Genomic DNA, 21,612 nt, shown 5'->3' with positions numbered 1-21,612 from the left:
AAACAAAGATTCAAAAAGCTCAAGAATTATTTTAAAAATGTAGCAAACTATGAGATTATCTTCATTCCAAAGTGTTGAGCACTAACATATCATTGACTGCTTCCTTTAAAAAGAGGAGCAACTCAAATCTGAGAGCCACCAGATAAATATTTGAATTGCCAAGAGAATCCAATAAGAGGAAAAACATTTGACAGTTTAGTTGTACATTGGAGGCATTTATAGGTTATCCCTGATGAACTTGGCACCCAAACACATTAACTGGCATCACACTTGAATCAGACAAACTTGTTTACCTCAATGGAGCAAAGCTTAGATTACCAAATGGGAAGACAATCCTGCTTGGAACAGCCAGCTATTCCCCCAACACCGACAGATTCAGTCACAAAAATACACACTAATCATTGCTGAAAGCCTCACTGTCATCTTGGGGGTTACTACTGACCGGAAACTGAACTTGACTAAAGATATAAATATTGTGGCTATAACAGCAGCTCAGATGCTAGGAATTCTAAATCATCTGCCTGCCCACTATCTACAAGGTTCAGGTGAGGGGTCTAATGAAATATTTTCCACTTGCCTGGATGAGTGCCATTCCAACAATACTCTAAGCTTGATACTATCCAGGAAAAAGCAATTTGACGGACACCCCATTTAATACTTTCAAATGCGCAAACTCAGCTTAGATGCACACCAGCAGTGTACATCATCTACACGCACTGCAACAACTCATCAACGCTCAGCAGCTTCCAAATCCACAACTATCGTGTTCTAGAAGGATAGGGGCAACGGATAGATGGAAATAACTTCCTGCACATCTCCCTCCATGCCACATTTTTTCAAGATCAGGATCTATATCACTGTTCCTTCACTGTCACTGGGTCAAAATTCCTAACAGTACTGTGGGTGTACCTACATGGATAGACAGCAGCAGTTCAAGATGACAGCTCACCACTATATTCACTGGCAACTGGCAACAAAAGCTGGCCACGCAGTGATGCAGTCTACCTGTCAATGAAATAAGATCTGCTCCAAGCAGAAAGAAAAAGCTGATACAATTTTGTCTTTACATCAAGGAGATGAAATTAAAACAGGGACAAAAGTTAGGTTACAGCTTTGAAGCTCTTTTATAGGGCTATATTCAAATCTGGGCACTGCACCGGAGGAAAGACTTATTGGCTTTAAAAGGCATAGCGCTGGGAATCATTTGCCTCACCAGGCAAATGGTTTGGACCCTGGTGGCCAATATTGTTAAGCATCATCTGGTCTTGCTCAGGAATCCCATTCTTGGAAGGCAGTGTCTGCTCCATTTACTACAGAGGAAGATAATGGGGCTAAAATGGCCTGTTTTATCTTCTCAAGCTAAGATTCAAGTGTGTGTAAATCGCTTCCGAGACCATTCCTGCCAGCCTCTAGAGGCCACAGCCGAGTATACAGCATTAATGTCAGCTATCTTCATATCTCGCTCACAGTTGAGGTAAAGCAGTTCGAGACCCAGTGGCCAGCTCACTGTAAAGAACATTATCGGGTACATGGCACTTTTCCATCTGTTGAATGTGGCCAAGGCAGTGCAGGTGTCATTGGCTTAGCAATGAGGGTATACTGGAAATACCATGAGCCCTGCCCTCAGAGTTGCTAAGGATATATTGAGACAGTGAAGATGGAAACTGTTCAGCTTTTTCTCCTGAGCATGTGCTGTCCATAGACATGGAAGCAGAGACTATTCAGATCTTTGACTCTGCTCCGTTGTTGATCAGAGAATCATGTCCAATTTCCTGTCTTTTCTCCATAATCCTCAATTCCCTTATCAGTTAGAAATCTCTCTCAGCCTTGAGTATAACTAACCCAGCCAGCACAGTGCTCTGGAGTAAAGAACTCCATAAATTGTCTACCCTCAGAAGAAATGCCTCATCTCTGCCTGAAACAAGTTACCCTTTATTTTGAGATCATGCCAACACTCCATTTGCTTTCCCGATTTGTTAAACCTATATGCAAGCTTTTGTCATGCATGAGGATTCCTAAATCCACGTGCTGTAGCTTTCCGCAGTCTTATTCCAGTTAAATATTCAGCTTCTCCGTTCTTCCTGCCAAAGTGCATAACCTCAATTTCTCCACTTTATGTACCATGTCAAGTTTTTATCTACTCCCTTTACTTGTCCATATCCCTGTTGAATCTGCACAGCATCCTCACTATTTGCCTTCCCACCTTTTTGTACCACCCACAAACTTGATTATTCTGCATTCACCTTCCTCATCCATGTCATTAATAGAGTGTGTAAATAATCGCGGCTCCACCACTGTTCAATGTGGCACCTGCTCCGATTACAAGCTGCCATACTGAAAATACCATGCTTATCGCAACTGACTTCTATTACAAACAAAGTTCTGGAGAAACTCAGCAGGTCTGGCAATATCTACAGACAAAGAATTAATGCGTCTGAAAAAGGGTCTTTGGGTTCAAAAGATTAACTCTGCTTTTCTCTTTTTACAGATGCCATCAGACCTGATGAGTTTCCCCAACATTTTGTTCTTGTTCAGAATTCCAGCATCCCCAGTTCTTGGTCACTGCTTCTCCAATATCTATGCTGTTTGCTTCTTCCTCAAAGGATGCTAATAAATGTGTCATTCAATTTCCCTTTTGTGAAGTCACGCTGACTGCTTGGTTTTGTGTTTGTAAACACACCATTACATCCTTTATAACAGACTCAAACATTTTTCCCCAATGACAGACGCTAAGCTAACTGACCTTTTTTTTAAAAAAAAAATCGACGCCCTTTTTAAATAGAGATATCTCACCATTAGAGGAGCGCTTTGACACCAAGGGCTTGGTAGACTTGCAATTGGGTGTTCTCAATCAGGTTGCTCTTACTTCACACAGTCCTAATCAACTTGGATATAAAAGTTACAGCCTTTGAAAAGTGTGCGTTGTTATCAGCATCAAGTGACAGATTTCTACTGATTCACTCTTCTCAATGTGAAACTACCAACAACCTTCAGTAACACGTTGTGAATGATGATAGATGACATTATAGCAATGTCCTGGAACAGGACATTGGTCTTCTTGCTGCTGATAGCTGAAAGAAACTCCACAGGTATGAGCAAGTATGTGCATTTGATACTACAGGTTTTCCTCAGCAGTAAATGATAGCTGGCCTGCAATCAAAGTATGCGCTAGGATGAATAGCTTTCCTGCAGCCTGTGACAGAACCAGAAAAGGACATTAACAATGTCAATTTTGTCCACAACCTGAGCTACAAATCTTCTCCAAAAATCAGTCAGTGCTAGAATACAAACTTGATTGATCCTAATGTGAATTGCAAAAGGCTCCAATGTTACTGTTATAGCTGTTCTTTTACACCATGTTACGAACAGAGAAGATTCACAGCGAGCAGTTTCAGAAAGCAGCTAATTTTCTAACCAGTTTAAAATGAGTACAACTCAAGATAGTGTTTCAGTCACCTGTTTATTTCTATTGATGACTTCCCAGCCTTTGTTTTTAAATGGAGCTTTTTGCCCTCCGATGGATTGGTTGCCTCTTTGACATCTTCATACATGTCCCTGATATTCCATGTTGAGACACATCATGGTATTCTAACACTTATAACCAGTAATCATTAACACCTATCTAGCAGTGCACTGATTTAACTTTGAGCAACTGTTTGTACATTCAAAGTTGTTTTGTTTGATCCCTCTAGTAATTAATGAATCATCACTTGGCTTCAAAGAAATTAGAATTGTCATAAATATTAAAATTAAAGCTCAGTCATTCAAGGAATATTAAAAAAGCACCTCTTCAAACAAAGGATAATGGAAACCTGGAACTTTCTTCCCTAAAAAGCTAGCCTACAGGTGCTATCATTAGACTCTTAACCCAATGACCCAGATGGGCGGCACGGTGGCACAGTGGTTAGCACTGCTGCCTCACAGCGCCTGAGACCCGGGTTCAATTCCCGCCTCAGGCGACTGACTGTGTGGAGTTTGCACGTTCTCCCCGTGTCTGTGTGGGTTTCCTCCGGGTGCTCCGGTTTCCTCCCACAGTCCAAAGATGTGCAGGCAAGGTGAATTGGCCATGCTAAATTGCCCATAGTGCTAGGTAAGGGGTAAATGTAGATGTAGGGGTATGGGTGGGTTACGCTTCGGCGGGGCGGTGTGGACTTGTTGGGCCGAAGGGCCTGTTTCCACACTGTAAGTAATCTAATCTAATCTAATCTAATCTAATCTAATAATGTTCTGGTGACCCAGTTTCAAATCCCTTCAGAGCACACAGTGGAATTTGAATTTATTGAATATCTGGAATTTAAGAGTCTAAAGGAACTGTCATTGATTGTTGGAAAAACCCGTCTGGTTCACTAATGTTCTTCAGTGAAGGAAATCTTCCATCCTTACTTGGTCTGGGTATTCCAGATCCACAGCAATGTGGTTGACTCTTAACAGACCTTTTGGCAATTAGGAATGGGAAATAAATGACAGCCTAGCCAGTGACGCCCACATCTTGTGAAAATAAACTATTGACCAACATTCCTAAGATATTAATGAGATGAAACAGATGGAAGTTCACCAGATGAAGTCATGGTTTAAATCTGCTACTTATGCAAATTTAGAGCATAACCAGCTTGGAATTGTGGCGTTTGATTTACAATCTCAACTGCTGTTTCCACTGCCTTCCCTCACAACAAAAGGGATGGGTTTGACTTGACAGGATTATGGAGCATTACACCTGAGGAAGGAAATTATATTTGGAAATGAAAAATGTTCCTGATTAAGTGTAAAAGCCAAAAAATACATCCGGATTCAACTGCATCCCTGCTGATTTATCCATCTTCTTTCAGGCAGCAGAGCCAGAGCTACAACTGGCCTCAATATCTGACAGGCAAGAATCAGAAATAAACATAGCTCAAAGCTCTTCCCTTTGAGCACTGCATCCAATAATCGCTGCTATAAAGTCTCAACTTGGAGAGAACAAAATGTGTCTATGATGTCCCTATTGAGGTACACACATTGATGTAAGGGCATTAAGAATGATTGCTAACAAACAATTCAGATCACCAATAGCATTGTATCTCCTTTCACAGTTGTTGCACAGTCCAGTGATTGCTGCTGTTAACACTGCACCATAACACAGAATAAAAGATTTCAGAACAAATGAAATCTCCCATCTGGATTACAAAATTCAATGAACATTAACTTATCTGTTTTTCAGATTTTAACCAATTGTCTTTTAAGAATGAATGTGCTGATGTTTAGAAGTGTTGCAACTGATAAAAGACTGGCTTTGATGACCATTCAGCAGTCAGAAGCTCCGCTCTGACTAGACAGATGAAGTTTATTGAATCCATAATGGAATTCCCCACTAGGCGTAAGAATAGAAACGCAGGCATTTTTAAGAATGAATGAACAAACTGAATTACAAAGGCTCTCGTATGTAATACAAAGGGTCTGCTTGGAATGAAGCAAAGCATTCTGTCTAGTTTGAGGCTGGCACCATAATCTAGGCCAATGCTCCCAGTGCAGTATAAATGAGGTGTTAGAGGTGATATCCTTTGCATAGAAAATTACACTGATGCCCATTTGCTGCATACAGTGGGACAGCATTATAAAAAGAATAGGGATTTCTTAATGTACTTTGTAAAATAGAGGTCCCTCAGCTAATATTGTCTAGTAGATTAACTAGTTCTGAAGGACAGTTAGTGACCCAATACATTAATTATGCTTTCTCTCCACAGATGCAGCCAGACCTATGATTTCTTTTCAACAATTTCAGTGTTTATTTCCAATTTCCAGCAACCATAGTTCTTTGGAATTTTGTTTAGGTTAACCAGTTATATTCACTTCATAAATACAGATTGCTGATATAAAATATCTATTAGTATGCTCTCACTTGAAATGCAGGTCACCATGTGAGTTTAACATTTTCACCAGTAGTATTGCACAATGGGTAACTGATCAGAATATTTTCTGCCTTGAGTTTCAGTCATCAGTTGTGACTGTCATAGGCTATATGCTGTCCCTAATCATCCTGGTGAAGTTGAGGATGAGCAACCACTGCAGTCTAACTGGTGCATGTACACCAACATTGCTGTTCATGGAGGGTTCTAGATTTTGACCCAGGAAAGTGAAAGAACAGTAATCTCTTCCCAAACCAGGATGATTCAAGCACTAAAGAGGAACTTGGTTGCACTCCCATGCAACCGCAGCCATTCTCCTTCTAGGTAGTAGAGGTTACTGAAGAAGCCTTGATGAATTGCTGTGGTGTATCCGGTCATCCCATTGCAGTAGAAGGCGTAGCTGTTTAAGCTGGTGGAAGTGGGGAAAAGCTTGGTCCTAGATAATGCTGAGTACCATTGCGGCTGCACACAATGAGTATTCTACCTCAGAATTTTGTAGATGCTTGCAAGGCTTTGAAGAATCAGGACATGAGCCATTCAACTCAGATTGCTCAAAGCTTGACCCAGCCTTAACAGTTACAGCATTTTTCTTACATCCGGCCCAATTCCAGTCAATGGAAACCTCCACAAATATTGATGATGGCAGGAGCTTCAGAAATGGAAAATATCAAGTGTAGGTATTTAGATTCTCTTGATTATTAACTCTAGTGCTACTAATTAAAATCCAGTATTATATGGACTAAACAAACCATCTTCAAAATTCACACCTACTGAAGAGGGTGAATGAGCAATATGCCACAAACAGCCAGCCTACAACAGAAGTACCATGGCTCTGCTGGTAGGACTGGTACCCAAGTTGCAAGGTTGTAGATTTCAGGAGCTTCAGCACAAAATCAAAGCTGACACGGCAGTACAAAACTTCAGAGCACCTCCTTGAATTAATGATCTGTGCCCCCTCCTGAGGAGATCTTGCCGCTCTCCAAGTGCTGCATGGGAGTGTCAGTCAGGGTTCTGGAGTGTTGAACTATGACTGGCATTGCATAATTTGGAAATAAATCCTACTATTATTTAACCTTTTAAACATTTTATGTCTCAACTTCAGTAAAGTACAACCAATTTGAATAAAGCGTACAACATCCTTCTGAAAGGATGGGGAACTGGTCAGATTAGCAAATTAAGACCAGTCTTTCAACTTGGGAATTGGATTCGAAACAGTGAAACTCTGCTTGGGTTACTGAAAGAAAACCCACAAATCTGTTACTATTTTGACAGTTCTTCACAAAAGTACCAGGTGAATGAATCTAAGGAGGGATAACCAGTTATAAAATACGGTGTAGCACAGTGTGTTTATCTGCATTAAAGGCGAGGTAATTCGGTTCTTTGCTCAACCCCACACAATCTTAAAGCAGACTTTATGCACTTAAAAAGGTGCTGAAACATTTTAGCTATCCGCTACAGCATTCCTCACACCTAAATTAAATGCAGACTCAGACATATTTAGGACAATCATATTCCCACAACCTTAACACACACCGCAGGACAAATATAGCCTGACAGACAACTTTAAATGGCAGAAGTTGCAGCACACTAACGTATTGGAAACAAATTGATATTTGAAGTTGTTTTCATTGCCTAATCCCAGAAGTGCCATTTACAATAACCCTCAAGAGAAGTAATTTATACAAATTACAAGTCCCACAGCACATTATATGTAAACTCTATGAAATGAGAGCCAAATATCATTCCCCAGATAGTTTTCAAAAGAAAACTAGCAATCTATGATCACATTATATAAAACTAAAATACAGATATACTTTCTCGGAGGGGAACAATGGAAGGTTAATGCCAATTTCACAATGCTTAAAGGGCAAATGGAAAATAAATTTTAAAATTACAACTTAGTTCAACAAGCACATTTCGTTTTCTATATTTCTAAATACTCTTGAAGGTAAAAACTTGGATTTCTATGGGACCTTTTACAACCTCAGGCTATCCTAAACCGGTTTACAGCTGGTTACTGACAGCTTTTATTTATACAACATCCCTTTCTTAAAGCATCACAAAGCATTTCAGAGTCATCAAGATTTGAATTATATAATGCAATATTGGACAAATAGAATAGAATTCCTACAGAAAGAGTTCACTCAGCCCATTGATTTGGCACTGACCTTCCGAAGAGCATCCCAACCAGTCCAAAACCCACACCCTATCCCCGTAACCCAAATTTACTATGGCTAATTCATCTAACCTACATATCCCTGGACGCTACAGGGCAATTTAGCTTGGCCAATTCACCCAATCTGCACATCTTTGGTCTGTGCGAAGAAACCCACGGGGAAAATATACAAACTCCATACAGTCAGCATGTTAAAAATCATACAACAGGTTATGGTCCAACAGGTTTATTTGGAAGCACTAGCTATTGAAGTGATGCTCCATCAGGTGCACAACCACCTGATGCAAGGAGCACTGCTTCAAAAGCTAGTGCTTCCAAATAAACCTATTGGACTATAACCTGGTGTTGTATGATTTTTAACTTTGTACACCCCAGTCTAACACTGCATCTCCAAATCATAACAGTCAGCATGCTAAGGCTGGAAAACTGAAACCAGGTCCCTGGCACTGTGAAGGCAGCAGTGCTAACTACAGAGCCACTGTGCTGTGTCTTGACGAGAGGTAGTAGAGAAACCAAGAGGTTGAAAGAGTGAATTCCAAAGCTCAATACTTTGGCAGTTTAAAAGCTTTATAGAATCAGTGTGAACACTGGGGCACAGACAGTCTCACACAAAGCAGCTCACACCTTCAAATGTTTTATCTGAGACAACATGGCATCTATTTTTAAAGTTCACTTAAGAACGTAACTTTAAAAAAAATGAAAGAACCAAAACCAACATGGTCCTTTTAAAAGATCAGAGACTTAAACAATCCAGGTCTTTTTCAATGTATAATTTCAGTTCCAGCACACTGCAAACGTTTGCTATAAACTGTGTCTTACGAGCTTATACTCCACAACCATCTGATGAAGGAGCAGCATTCCAAAAGCTAGTGCTTCCAAATAAACCTGTTGGACTATAACCTGGTGTTATGAGGTTTTTAACTTTGTAAACCCCAGTCCAACACTGGCACGTCCAAATCATAAGAACTTTTGAGATGCATTCATTGTTGCAATGCAAAAACAAATAGCCTATTTGTGCACAATAACTTCCCACAAACAGTAATATAATGATATATCTGTTTCTGTGATGCTTGCTGAGGGGTGAACATTGACTAGAACACCAGGCAGTTCTACCTTGCTATTCTTCAAAATAGTGAGATGCTATTTCTAACACTCACTTGACAAGATGGGTCTTCGGTTTAACATCGCATCTGAAATACTGCACCTGATTGTGCAACACTCGCTACTACCCTGTGAACAACAGCCTTGATTTTTATGTTCAAAAGTCTGCAACAGGATCTAAAAGCATAACCATCATTGAGATATAACTGATACAGCAGTCTTCCTTGTAGAAACAACCCTCAGTACTGAATAGTCCACCAGTACAAATTTAAACAACCAAATGATACATCAAGTTCTGAGCTACTTGTTAAATAGAATAGTCAAGAGCAGAGGCTGACAACAAGTCTAATGATTCAGATATGCTGGCCTATGTAGAAGCAAGGCATTTTTCTCACATTACTTGAAGATATCATCACTGTGGTATGGTCCACCTTCTCTTCCATTAATTGAATCATGTCACCAGCTCCGATCTGCACACCATGCTGGTGTCCATAGGAAGCATCACATCTAATCCAACCTCAACCCTATCCTCACTAACCTTCACTGACACATGAAGCAAGAAACAGCCTTTAAAATGACAAGATTTTAAAATCACATCTGTCCTTCTGAAAGCAATCACTTTCCATTAACAAGTAATGGCTTCACAAATATAAAAGGCAATACAAGAATACATAAATTGTGGTTAATTAAACAAATCCATTAAATTATCAACTTATATATCACCATGAAAACCTAAGATTTCTCAGCACCCTTGAAAAGAAAGTTGTTAAAAGTTAAGAACAAATATACAAGAATATGAATGGGAAGATTTTTATTCGCAGAAATTTTGGTAATATAAATAAAAGCATCAAAAGAGGCCCTGTATTTTTATAGTTTCATTTAAAACCCTCCAATACCCAAACACACATGAAGTACCAGATAGAGAGATAACATTGATATTTGAGCTTGCAATTCATTGAAGGGTCTTTATTTAATCCAGCCAACAAAAGAGCAATTCCAATGAAACTGGCATCCCAAACACAAGTCATCTAGCAGACAGGAAAAAAGCCATTTGGCCCATTTTTTCCACATTAGTTCCTTGAAAAAGCTAACCAATTAATTCTACTCTTTCCAATAACCTTGTGTTACTTCCTTTTTGAATATTTAATCAATTCCCATTTCAAAATTATTGCATATTATCCATCCTTTCAGACAACACATTCTAGAATATAGCCAGTACTTGGCCCATATCGTTTCTATTCATGTACACCCATCCAGGTGCCTTTTAAATGCCGCAATTGTACCAGCCTCCACCAATTCCTCTGGCAGCTCATCCCATACATGTACTAATCTCTGAGCAAGTTTCCCCTTTAGGTCCCTTATAAATCCTTCCCCTCTCAACCTAAACCTATGCCTTCTAGTTCTGGACTATCCCATCACAGGGAAAAGATCTTGTCTATTTCACCTTATCCATACCCCTCATGATTGTATAAGCTTCTATAAGGTCACCCCTCAGCCTCAGACATTCTAGGAAAAACAGCCCCAGCCTATTCAGCCTTTCCCTATAGCTAAAATCCTTCAACCCTGCCAACATTCTTGCAAATCTTTTCAAGTTTCACAACATCCTTCAGATAGGAGACAACCAGAATTGTGCACAATATTCCAAAAGCGGCTTAACAAATGCCCTGCATGGCCACAACATGACCTTCCAACTCCTATACTCAAGGTAAATGGGACTAGATTAGGTTAAGGATATCTAGTCGACATGGATGAGTTGGACCAAAGGGTCTGCTTCCATGTAACTGACTTTACAAAAAAATCCCTGAATTTAAAACAAAACTGCTCATCTTCCACTTGTTTGTTTGGCATTTTAAAAAAAAATCTATATCAGCTGGTCGTTGCCTCCCCTGCCATTAGAGTCACAATGTCACAACACAGGAGGCCATTCACTACATAGGGTGTGTACTAGCTCTCTGCAAGAAGTCAGTTACATTCTACCATCTTTTCCCCACAGAGTTGGAAATGATATTTCTTAGGTGCTTATCCAATTTACTTTTGAAAGTTACAACTGAATCTCCCTCTACCCAAGCTTCTCAGATCCAAATAAACTGTGGCATAGAAATATTTCTCCTGTCACCTTTGAATCTTTGGCAAACCGCTTTAAATTGGTGGCCCCGGTTCTCAATCCTGCTGATCAGTATAGCTTCTCCCTATAGATTTTGTCTACACCACACATGATTTGACCACAAAAATTCGCTCATCCTCCTCTTCGAGCAGCCCCAGTTTCTCCAATTAATCCATACAATTTTGGAAGTCCCTCATTCCTGGAATCGTTTTTTCCCCCCAAATCTTTGCTGCATCACCTCTAAAGCCTGCATGCCCTCCTTTAAACTGAAATTCCCAGAATTAGAGAAGTTTAACACTCCAGCGATTCAGGGCAAACAAGCCTCTCCTCATTTACTCTATCCCGATTTTGACCACCTTTAATCAAAATCACAACGCCTCCTCTCCACCTTAATCTTTCCTGCTCCAAGGGAGAAGACTCGCAGCTTCTGCTAATGCTTTAAGAGGCAGGCGCATAGAGATAGGCACATGGGTTGAGGATTTACCGGCAAAGGCCGGCTACACGTGGGCCGCTGCCTCCACCCCTCCAGCCCTGCGCTGGGGAGACACTCCCTCGTTAGGGCCCAGGGAGTAGGCCAAGCTCTCTCTCTCTAAAGCCTTACTCGAGTGGGTGCCTCCTGCTCCTGCACCAGCCGGAATAAAACAACGGTGAAGTAAAGAGACTGCCGCAGTTACCTCGGCCTGCTTCCTGACAACGTTGTCAGGGCTCAGGAGATTGCTGAGCAGGAGATAAAACTGCTGCTGCTGCTCCGCCATTGCGCCGAGTGTGTGTGTGTGAGAGAGAGAGAGAGAGGGATGGAGGGAGGGGGGAGAGGGAGCAACCGGCTCTGCTGACCTTTGACACCTCGCGGGGTGCGCGGGCGGGGCCACTACGCCGTGGACTCTGACGTACAATGCGTGCCCGGGTGACTGGCGACGAACTGCGCACGCTCAGCCGGGCGCGTGACGACACCACAGGGGCTGACGGCGCTGCGCATGCGGACCTCCCCTTCTCCGCCGGCTGGACCCAGGGGGCGGGGCGGCCGCCGCGTCCTCTGATTGGTCGGGGTGGCCAGAGCGCCTAAAGTGACGTTCCAGCCATTCAACAAAAAAAAAGAGAAGTGACCAAAGCGCGGGCGCGGGAATAGCGATGATGTAATTACGGTTCACTCAGAGCGCGGGAAATGGGTACTGCAGCTTTTGAATGAATGGTGCGTCTGCCACCTGGAGGTCCCAGGCAGGATATGTTAATGAAATGTTCAAGCAAAATACTGCGGATGCTGCACATTTAAAACAAATTGCTAGAGAAACTCTCAGCGTTCTGGCAGTTCCTGTGGGAAGAGTTAACGTTCCGATTTCAATTACGAGGCGGACACGTTATTTATCCATGAACTGATCAGTAAAAATACAAACAAAGATGATAAACCTTCGCTCGCCAGTGCAAATCAGTTGCTTCAGCCTGTCAATGTTCGAGGTCAAAGGTCACCACCAGAACACAAACTATGATTTAAACAGAAAGTGCTGGGTAAACGTAGAAGGTCTGCCAGTATCTGTGAAGTGAGAAACAGCTAATGTTCAGGGTATGGTATGACATTTTCAGACCTCAATTGAGTAAAGCTCAAAAATAGTATTCAAAGGCTGATACAAAAAGACAACCTTTTCATGAATGGGCCACTTTCTTAAAACTGAAAGTGACATCCAGTATTCACGCTGTGTATTTTTCAAGAATATATCCATCTTCAAATAAGTAGTAATCCATATCATCCAAGACAACTTCAGGCCCTCCACATTCTGGGATTAGAACTGTTTCACCAACTTTTATATTATCTGGGTGGGTGTCATCATTCTTTACTCATTTGCAAGGTCTGACTGCTACAACTGTTGCCCTGGGATTTTTCTGGAAGTATGAAGCCACGCTTTATTACCTTCTGTGCTGCAACCCTTTCCACCAAATCATGGTCAGAGGGGCAGAAACCTTTGAAACGCTTAACCTGCCAGGCCTGCTGCTGTTTATAGAGGGCACTTGTTTCATGCAGTTACTGTTATCTGAACAGGTGAATTTTGATGGCATTCTCACTCCTCTGCCTGCTCTCACCCTGACCAGTAATTATTTTAAAATGTTGTGTGGATTGGCAGCTTGTACTGTCATTGTAAATTTTTTTTGCACTCCTTCAAATGTGTGGCATTTAAGCAGAACAAGACCTGTGCAGTTTCTTCCCAGGCTGCTGCATAACTCTGCATACATTCAGAGGAATATTGACACTGACCCATCTTTGCTTGGCCACCTATACTGTTCCAAATGCAGCTCAATGTAATATAGCTGTTCACTTTCAATTATGAATAGCACTGTTTTCTGGATACACTTAACATTGAGTTCAACAGTTCCAGATTGTAATCTCTGACCCACTCTTGCATTTTTATTACTTTGCTTGTTTTGTGTGCTTTGTTTTTTGGATAGCAGCCTTTTTCCTATTCACACTCATCTTTTGCTTCCAGATTTGTCTCGTTTCATTTCCATCCAATTTTGCCACACAGCACCATCCCCTTACTCAACACCATATCATAGAATCTTCCATTTGATTCCCCTCCCATTTTTCACTGCTCATTTACTTAAAATCTGTGATGCCTCAGCTTGAATCCACTTCTGACAAAAGGCCACAAAGTGTTAACTGTCCATGGTAAGTATCGGTAGGAGTGACTATCACACAGCCTTTGTAGGGACAAAGACCTGCCTTCACATTGAGAATACCTTAAATTTTGTTTTCTGCCATTGTCCTGTACTAAATGGACAGACTTCAAACAGATCTAGCAGCTCAAGACTGGGCAGCCATGATGCACTGTGGGCTATCAGAAGTTGAATTGCACTCTAGCACAATCTGCAACCACATGGCCCACCATACCCTCCACTCCACCAGTACTATCAAGCCAAGAGAGAGAGATCAACCCTGGTTCAATGGAGTGTGGCAGGAAGGCATTTCCAGGAGCAGACAAGGCATACATGGAAAGTGAGGTGTGCTGAAGCTACCAAACAGCACAAGCTGCAAGTGATATACAGAGCTAAGCAATCCCCCAATTGATGAATCAAATCTAGGCTTTACAGTCCTACCACATCCAGATGTGAATGGTGGTGAACAATTAAACATTAGCCTGCAGTAGTGGGTTTCTGCTTGCTTTGCAATGTGCATGTGTTTGCATTAAAGTAGTGCCTATGAATAGCATGTCATATTTGCTTCAACTTGCAAATAATTAATTAGCAGTAGGAACTGCTGTTGGCTGGGACTCTTTTTATCCTGGAGCGTCAGAGGCTTGTGTTTATAAAATCATGAGGGGCATGGATAGGGCCATAGTCTTTTTCCCAGGGTAGGGGAGTTCAAATCTAGAGGGCATGGGTTTAAGGTGAGAGGGGAAAGTTTTTAAAGGAACCTGAGGGGCAATGTTTTCACACAGAGTGGTGCGTGTATGGAATGAACTGCCAGAAGAAGTGATAGAAGCAGGTACAATTTGAACATTTAAAAGGCACCTGGATGGATACATGAATAGGAGGGTTTAGTGGAATATGAGCCAAATGCTGGCAAATGGGACGAGTTTAGTTTAGGATATCTGGTCGGCATGGACGAATTGGACCTAAGGGCCTGTTTCTGTGCTGTATAACTATATTACTCTAAACAACTCACTGGAGGAGGAAGCTCCATAAACACCCCCATTCTCGGGAGATTCAAGATGGCAGCGCCTAGGAGAATCACGTTGCTGGGCTCCGTGCTGCTATACAAGCAGGACAGAGCTAAAGCCCACCCCAATCAGGTCATTTTGACCAACAAAACAGTAAAACGGCCATAGAACTTAAACATTCTACTTACCTTTGTTTTTGTTGAGGGGAAATGCCGAAGAAAGGAGGGAGCCCGCCAGAGGCTGGGACCATGACTCAATCCACCAATAAGGCGGGCCTGCTTACTAACCAGGCCTTAGTCACGGAGCTCACCAAATCTTGCAAGGTGCTGGGAGGCAGATCGAGGGAAAAGCTGGCCCATCTTTGCTATGCTCCAAATGCAGCTGGGAGACCTCGGTAAAAGGTTGGATGAGGTCGAATGCCGAGTCACAGTGGTGAAAGCTGAGAGTGATTCATCCAAGAGCCAGATTGAAGCCCTGAAAACAAGGTCCGCGGTTTAATTGATCTGGTTTTTGACCTTGAGAATAGGGGCAGGAGGAAGAATCTTCGTGTTGTTGATCTGCCAGAGGGGAAGGAAGGTGAGCAACCAGTGGAATGTTTTGAGAAGTGGTTACCCGAATTCCTTATCTTGAAAACTGAAAAGGGAAGAATAAAGATTGAAAGACCTGACCAGGTCACGGTGTGGAGGCCAGGTATGGACCAACGCCCTATGCTGGTGCGGTTCCATCATTATAAAGAGAGTCACAGAAGTTTCCAGAGCCCAGGGGAAGGATTGGAGGGTTTTCGTTTGCAAGGGCTCCAGGGTCAGGCTATTTCAAGACTTGTCAGCGGCGATGATCCGAAAAAGGAAATCCTGTGATGGCATCAAGAAAAGACTGAGAGAGTTCGGAATCCAGTACTCCCTAAGGTACCCAGCAGTACTTTGGCTTACTTTTAATGAATCCATACACTTATTTGACTAGCCAGAGAAAGCTAGGAACTTTGTTGACACACCAACTTAAACCGGACAATTGAATAGGTACAGATAGTAGCATTGTTTGGATTTGTCCTACTTAAGGGAGGTCTTGTTGGGTCTCCTTTTTGTTGGTAATAAGTTGTGTTAAATTATGTTCAGGATGGACAGAGCATTTCACCTTTAGATTCTAAGTTAAACTATATTAGGGGATCGGTGGCATATTTATTTTTAACTCATTTGTTTATATTGCTAAGTTTCCTTTTTCTCTCTTCTTTTTCCTTTTCTTCTGGTGTTTGTGGTGCAACCCAGCTAGGAGGAGTCAAGAGGGTGGGTGGGATGGCCAGTAGGGTTTTGGGGTGTGTAGGTGCCCCCTTTGAGCAGGGGATAAATTCCTCTAATCAGTGCCATTGAAGCTTTGTATGTGGTATTTTTCTTGGTTTTTAATAGACATAGTTTTTCCAAGTTTAGTAGGTTTATTAGTTGTAGCTGTTTTAGTCTATGTAGTTTCTATGCTCTGTGGATTTCCTTTCATTGAGGCTCAATGACTTGTAATTTGAATTCTTCCTCTCTGGAGTCTAAATTTTGCTACATAATATTATGGCTAAAGAGATGCTTAAATGGTGTAAGGGGAGCTACTCGCTGGTCAAGAGGAAAAAAGGTACTCTCCTGTCTTACAAAAGAAAGGGTGAATGTTGTCTTATTGCAGGAGACACACCTAGAAGATAGAGAACATTTGAAATTGCAACAAAATAGATATGACCAGGTTTATTTTTTCATCTAGGAGCAGGGGAGTGGCCATACTCCTTAGAAAGTATCTCCCATTTATGTTGTTAGAAATCACACAACACCAGGTTATAGTCCAACAGGTTTAATTGGAAGCACACTAGCTTTCGGAGCGACGCTCCTTCATCAGGTGATTGTGGAGGGCTCGATCGTAACACAGAATTTATAGCAAAAATTTGCAGTGTGATGTAATTGAAATTATACATTGAAACATTGATTGTCTGTTAAGCCTTTCATCTGTTAGAATACAGTGATAGTTTCACTTCTTTCATGAAGTGGAACAACACTAGCATCTCCAAATCATGCCCATTTATGTTGTTAGAGTGTAGTAAAAACGTAGGAGATTTGTAATCCTTAAAGCCCTGATAAACGAGGAAGAATATGGTATCTTAAATGTTTACTGATCCCTGGCCCATCCCCATAAATTCCTGATAGATGCATTCTCTAAATGGATTAGCCTTGCATTTCAGCATATTATCATGGCGGGGGGGGGAGGATTTTAATTGTCTAATAGATCCTACGGTAGACAGATTGCCCAAAGGCCCCCTGATATCTTCTTTGCGATCTAAGCAACTAAGGGATTTGTGTGCTCAACTAGGATTGGTGGGCACCTGGAGGCAGCTCCACCCTTCACACAGGGATCTTGCATTTTTTTCCAGTCCGCATAAGTGTCACACCAGGATTGATCTCTTTTTGTCTCCTGCAGCACACTTGGGTTCGATGGTGTCCTGTGTAATTGGCAATACCGCTATTTCTGATCATGTCCCAGTGTACCCAGTGGTCAAGAGTAAGGGCACTATAGTAGGTTCAGGGCACTGGCAACTGAATCCATTCATCTTTAAGGATAGCAAGTTTATTGAGTACTTTTCCAGTGAATTCAGGGCTTTCTTACACATTAATTCAGGCTTGGCCAGTAATTCATCCATTCTCTGGGAAACCTCTAAAGCCTATGCCGGGGGTTAGTTATTTCCTATTCTGCCAGTAAGAAATGGCAGAAGGGTGAGCAGCAACGTTTCCTCAAAACACAGTTGAAGGCAGTTGAGAAGGCACACTTTGATAGATCCTGACTGGCTAAATTACAGAGGTTCACAGCGCTTCAGTCCACACTGAACTCCATGCTCACACAGACAGCTAAGAAGGAGCCTACTTTTGCAAAACAAAGGTTGTTTGAGCATGATGATAAACCGGGCAAGTACTTAGCATATCTTGCCAGGAAAAAGAGTGCCCCTCAAGGTACTGGAGACCTAACCTGTGATTCTAAAAGTATTAACGCAGCATTTTGAAGATTTTACTCCAAATAATACCCGTCTGAGGATGGGCCGGCTAGGATGGAGTCCTTTTTCAAGAATTTAGATCTCATGGGTGTAAAGCCCGAATAAGAGTCTTTCCTTAGTGCAAGAGGTGCAGGAGGCCATGAGGCAGCTCCAGAGCAGAAAGGCACCTGGTTCTGACAGACTTCCCGGTGAATTTTATAAGGAATTTATAAACATTCTGTCAGAACCAATGATCAATATGTTCAATGATTCACAAAAGGTCTGGCCTCCTCCCGCCATCTTAAACAGAGGCTAATATCTTTCTTATCCTTAAAAAAGGAAGGTCCCAGAGAACTGTGCTTCCTATAGGCCCATCTCACTTTTGAATGTCGATTTCAAAATCCTATCTAAGGCTCTTGCATTAAGGCTAGAAACTGTAATGCCCTCCACTATTAAGGAGGACCAGATGGGCTTTATAAAGGGCCACAGATCGCCTAATAATGTAAGGAGGTTACTCAATGTGATCCAAGCATGTCAACAACGATCAATACAGGGGTTAGTAATCTCTCTAGATGCAGAGAAGGCATTTGATCGGGTTGAGCAGCCATATCTTTTTGATACTTTAGAGCGCTTTGGCTTGGGGGAAGTCTTTATCAGGTGGGTAAATGTATTTTATAGTGACCCTCTGGCCGCGGTTCTCACCAATGGTGTGCAGTCAAGCAATTTGACAGGGCTGTCCCCTATCGCCGTGCTCTTCATATTGGTGAGAGAGCTGCTGGCGGATGCCATGCATAGAGATCCCACTATATCTGCTCCCCAAGTTGAGACAAAGTCACAAAAGATTGCATTGTATACAGATGATGTTCTTGTCTTTTTGTCAAACCCAATAGTTCCAGTACTTATAGAGTCATAGAGATGTACAGCATGGAAACAGATCTTTCAGTCCAACCCGTCCATGCCAACCAGATATCCCAACCCAATCTAGTCCCTGCTGTCAGCACCCAGCCCATATCCCTCCAAACCCTTCCTATTCATATACCCACCCAAATGCCTCTTTAATGCTGCAATTGTACCAGCCTCCACCACTTCCTCTGGCAGCTCATTCCATACATGTACCACCCTCTGCGTGAAAATGTTGCCCCTTAGGTCTCTTTTATATCTTTCCGCTCTCACCCTAAACCTATGCCCTCTAGTTCTGGACTCCCTGATCCCAGGGAAAAGACTTTGTCTATTTATCCTATCCATGACCCTCATAATTATGTTCATTTGATACGATTTGGCATTTTTTCAGGTTACAAGGTCAATTTCACAAAGTCAGAGGCCATGCCTATGGCTGGTCTCCTGCAAATGCCTGGTCCTGAGGACGAATCTCTGATCTCCCTTTAAATGGTCACAGAAGGGTTTTCTTTACTTTGGTATATTTATTTTTCCCGTCTTTGATCGCTGTTTAAAACCAACTTTGCCCGTTTATTCGACAGAATCAAACAAGACTAGCGAAGATGGGAAGCACTTTCAATTTCTTGGTTAGGTTGGATAGCCCTCATTAAAATGAATACTCTCCCCCACCTTTTGTACCCTATGCGAATGCTCCCTTTGATCTTTACTAGGCAGACATTCAGGAGACTGAATGGCTGGTTTAGTGCTTTCATCTGATATTGCAAGCGACCCCTTATTAAATTGACTAAATTACAGCTACCCCAAAGATTGGGAGGAGTGGGCGTCCTGGATATTAAAAATATCAATTAAGCAAATTGCTGGGACCCTCTTCCACTATGGTTAGACATTGAAGCTTCTCAAGCAGGGTGCCCCTTTACTAGCTTTCTGTTCTTGGGCAACATGAGGACAGTTAAGCAATATTGCTGTAACCCAATTGTTATTATACTGTTAAAGCGTGGAGGGCAATGCAGCAGAGTGAAGGCAACATCATTTCTTACACCCATAGTTAGTATGCTAGGTTTTCACTCAGGGTTTAAACTGTGGGCAGCTCGGGGTGTGTCTTGCCTGGGTGACTTATTTGAGGGGGACACATTGATGTCTTTTGACCAGTTAGCTCGGAAATACAAGTTGCACAGTAAGGACCTCTTCAGTTTTTTTTCAAAGTAGGGACTTCATTAAAAAAAACCTACACTTTTAACTGATTCCTATAGATCTGACACAGAGGAGAGGGTGCTTAGTGCTAAGTACACATTTTCCGTCAGCAATCTCTATCACTTGTTGGGAGAGGGCCCCTCGGATGAGACCGATTGGCTTTGTAAGGTATGGGAGAGGGAGCTGGACATTGAGATCTCCTCTGGGACATGGGAGGATATCTGGCAAAATGCAAGAAGGACCTCAATTTGCACTAGGACCCATGCTTGCAATTGAAGATTCTCCACAGGATCTACTTGGCTCCGGATGATCTCTCTAAATTTAAAGTGGAAGTATCTTCAACATGTCCTAAATGCAAAATGTGTACGGATACTCTCACTCATTGTCTCTGGTCCTGCCACAGACTGCAGTCATACTGGAATGCTGTGGTAAGTGAAATAGAAAGGGTCTTGGGGACAGAGATGGAGATGGACCTGGTATCTCTTCTTCTTGGCCTGGCTAGTGTACTTCCTTTAGATGCACACAAAAAAAAGCTTTTCAGTACCTTCGCTTTTTGTGCAAGAAAGAACATTCTGTTCGGGTGGATGTCTCAAAATCCCGGGCTGGTGTAATTTTCTTGTGATTTTCTCACAAGTATGATGCACTATGGGATGTGGGGGAAATAATGTTACTTCTGCAATTCCATTTTACAAAGTAAATGAACTCACACCAGTGTGTAATTGTTTTAGCCAAGAGCTGAGTCAACAAGAATGGAAACGATGTGGAGGAAATATATAATTGTTTTTGTATTAGCTAAAATTGTATGTCAGAATGAGATGTGCCAGCAAAACAATGGTAGACATTACGGGCAAGTAGATAAGATGTTGTGAGGGGATGAAGTTAAGCTAGATACGCCTGTACAAACAGTAGGTATAAACATCTGTTTCCCACTTTTACAGAGACAGAGGAACAAACCCCAATTAAAAAGGGTCATAGGGATCAGAACGGCCTCAGGAAAGGCACAGATGGAGGGGGTAGATAATGATGAAGAAAGAATATGCCTAACAATGACCTACAGCAGGATGAGGTCAAACAGCCTTGTGAGGCCAGGAATAAGCATTTTGTCACAGACAAGGCCGGATAAGGCAAGAGATAAACAGGGGTAATGGGGGCCGGTCTTAGGGAAGTGGACGATGTAAGCAGGGGAGGAGCAATGTAAAACAAAAGACATCAAATCATATAAATATTATGTATGAATTGAATTTGGTGTGTGTATGTCCTCTACCTTATAGGCACTGGACATCTCACCCACTTGCAAGTGTAAAATAAAGGACACTGCTGATTCAGATCTTGTCTCGGACTGAAATTATTGAAGTGAGTGGGCTTTGTTTCTCACATGCACCATAAAACTAAGAATTACTATAAGATGTGGTGACCCTTTTTGGACTACCCTGGCACAGATTTGTCTGCCACACTCATAAGAGCTTTTATATAGTCATAGCAATTGTGTTTAATGAATCCATTATCCAGAGAGGAAGAACTACGAATATGTATAAATTTATGCTCTCAATGGTTGAGAGCTATTGGGTTGTTTCACTGAGCTGTGTTATTATTATTACTTGTTGGTTAGTTGTTAGTTATTAGTT

At 41.9% G+C, this 21,612-nt stretch overlaps 1 protein-coding gene and 1 pseudogene across 1 annotated transcript in view; both read right to left on the bottom strand.

The window, feature by feature from the left end:
- Positions 1-12,098, bottom strand: part of kpnb3 (karyopherin (importin) beta 3) — a 59,770-nt gene extending 47,672 nt beyond the window's left edge. Inside the window, exon 1 of the mRNA XM_072578013.1 lies at positions 11,938-12,098. Within this exon, the coding sequence (XP_072434114.1) occupies positions 11,938-12,018 (81 nt within the window). The 5' untranslated portion in view covers positions 12,019-12,098. The remainder of the gene's footprint in view (positions 1-11,937) is intronic.
- An 848-nt stretch (positions 12,099-12,946) lies between these two features.
- The window catches only part of LOC140481700 (10 kDa heat shock protein, mitochondrial pseudogene), a 56,663-nt pseudogene continuing 47,997 nt past the window's right edge, over positions 12,947-21,612 (bottom strand).

This window comes from Chiloscyllium punctatum, chromosome 9, assembly GCF_047496795.1.
Source record: "Chiloscyllium punctatum isolate Juve2018m chromosome 9, sChiPun1.3, whole genome shotgun sequence".
In the NCBI taxonomy this organism is placed as follows: Eukaryota; Metazoa; Chordata; class Chondrichthyes; order Orectolobiformes; family Hemiscylliidae; genus Chiloscyllium; species Chiloscyllium punctatum.
Note: the sequence above shows the minus strand (reverse complement) of the source record. Positions and strands in the feature narration are given on the sequence as shown.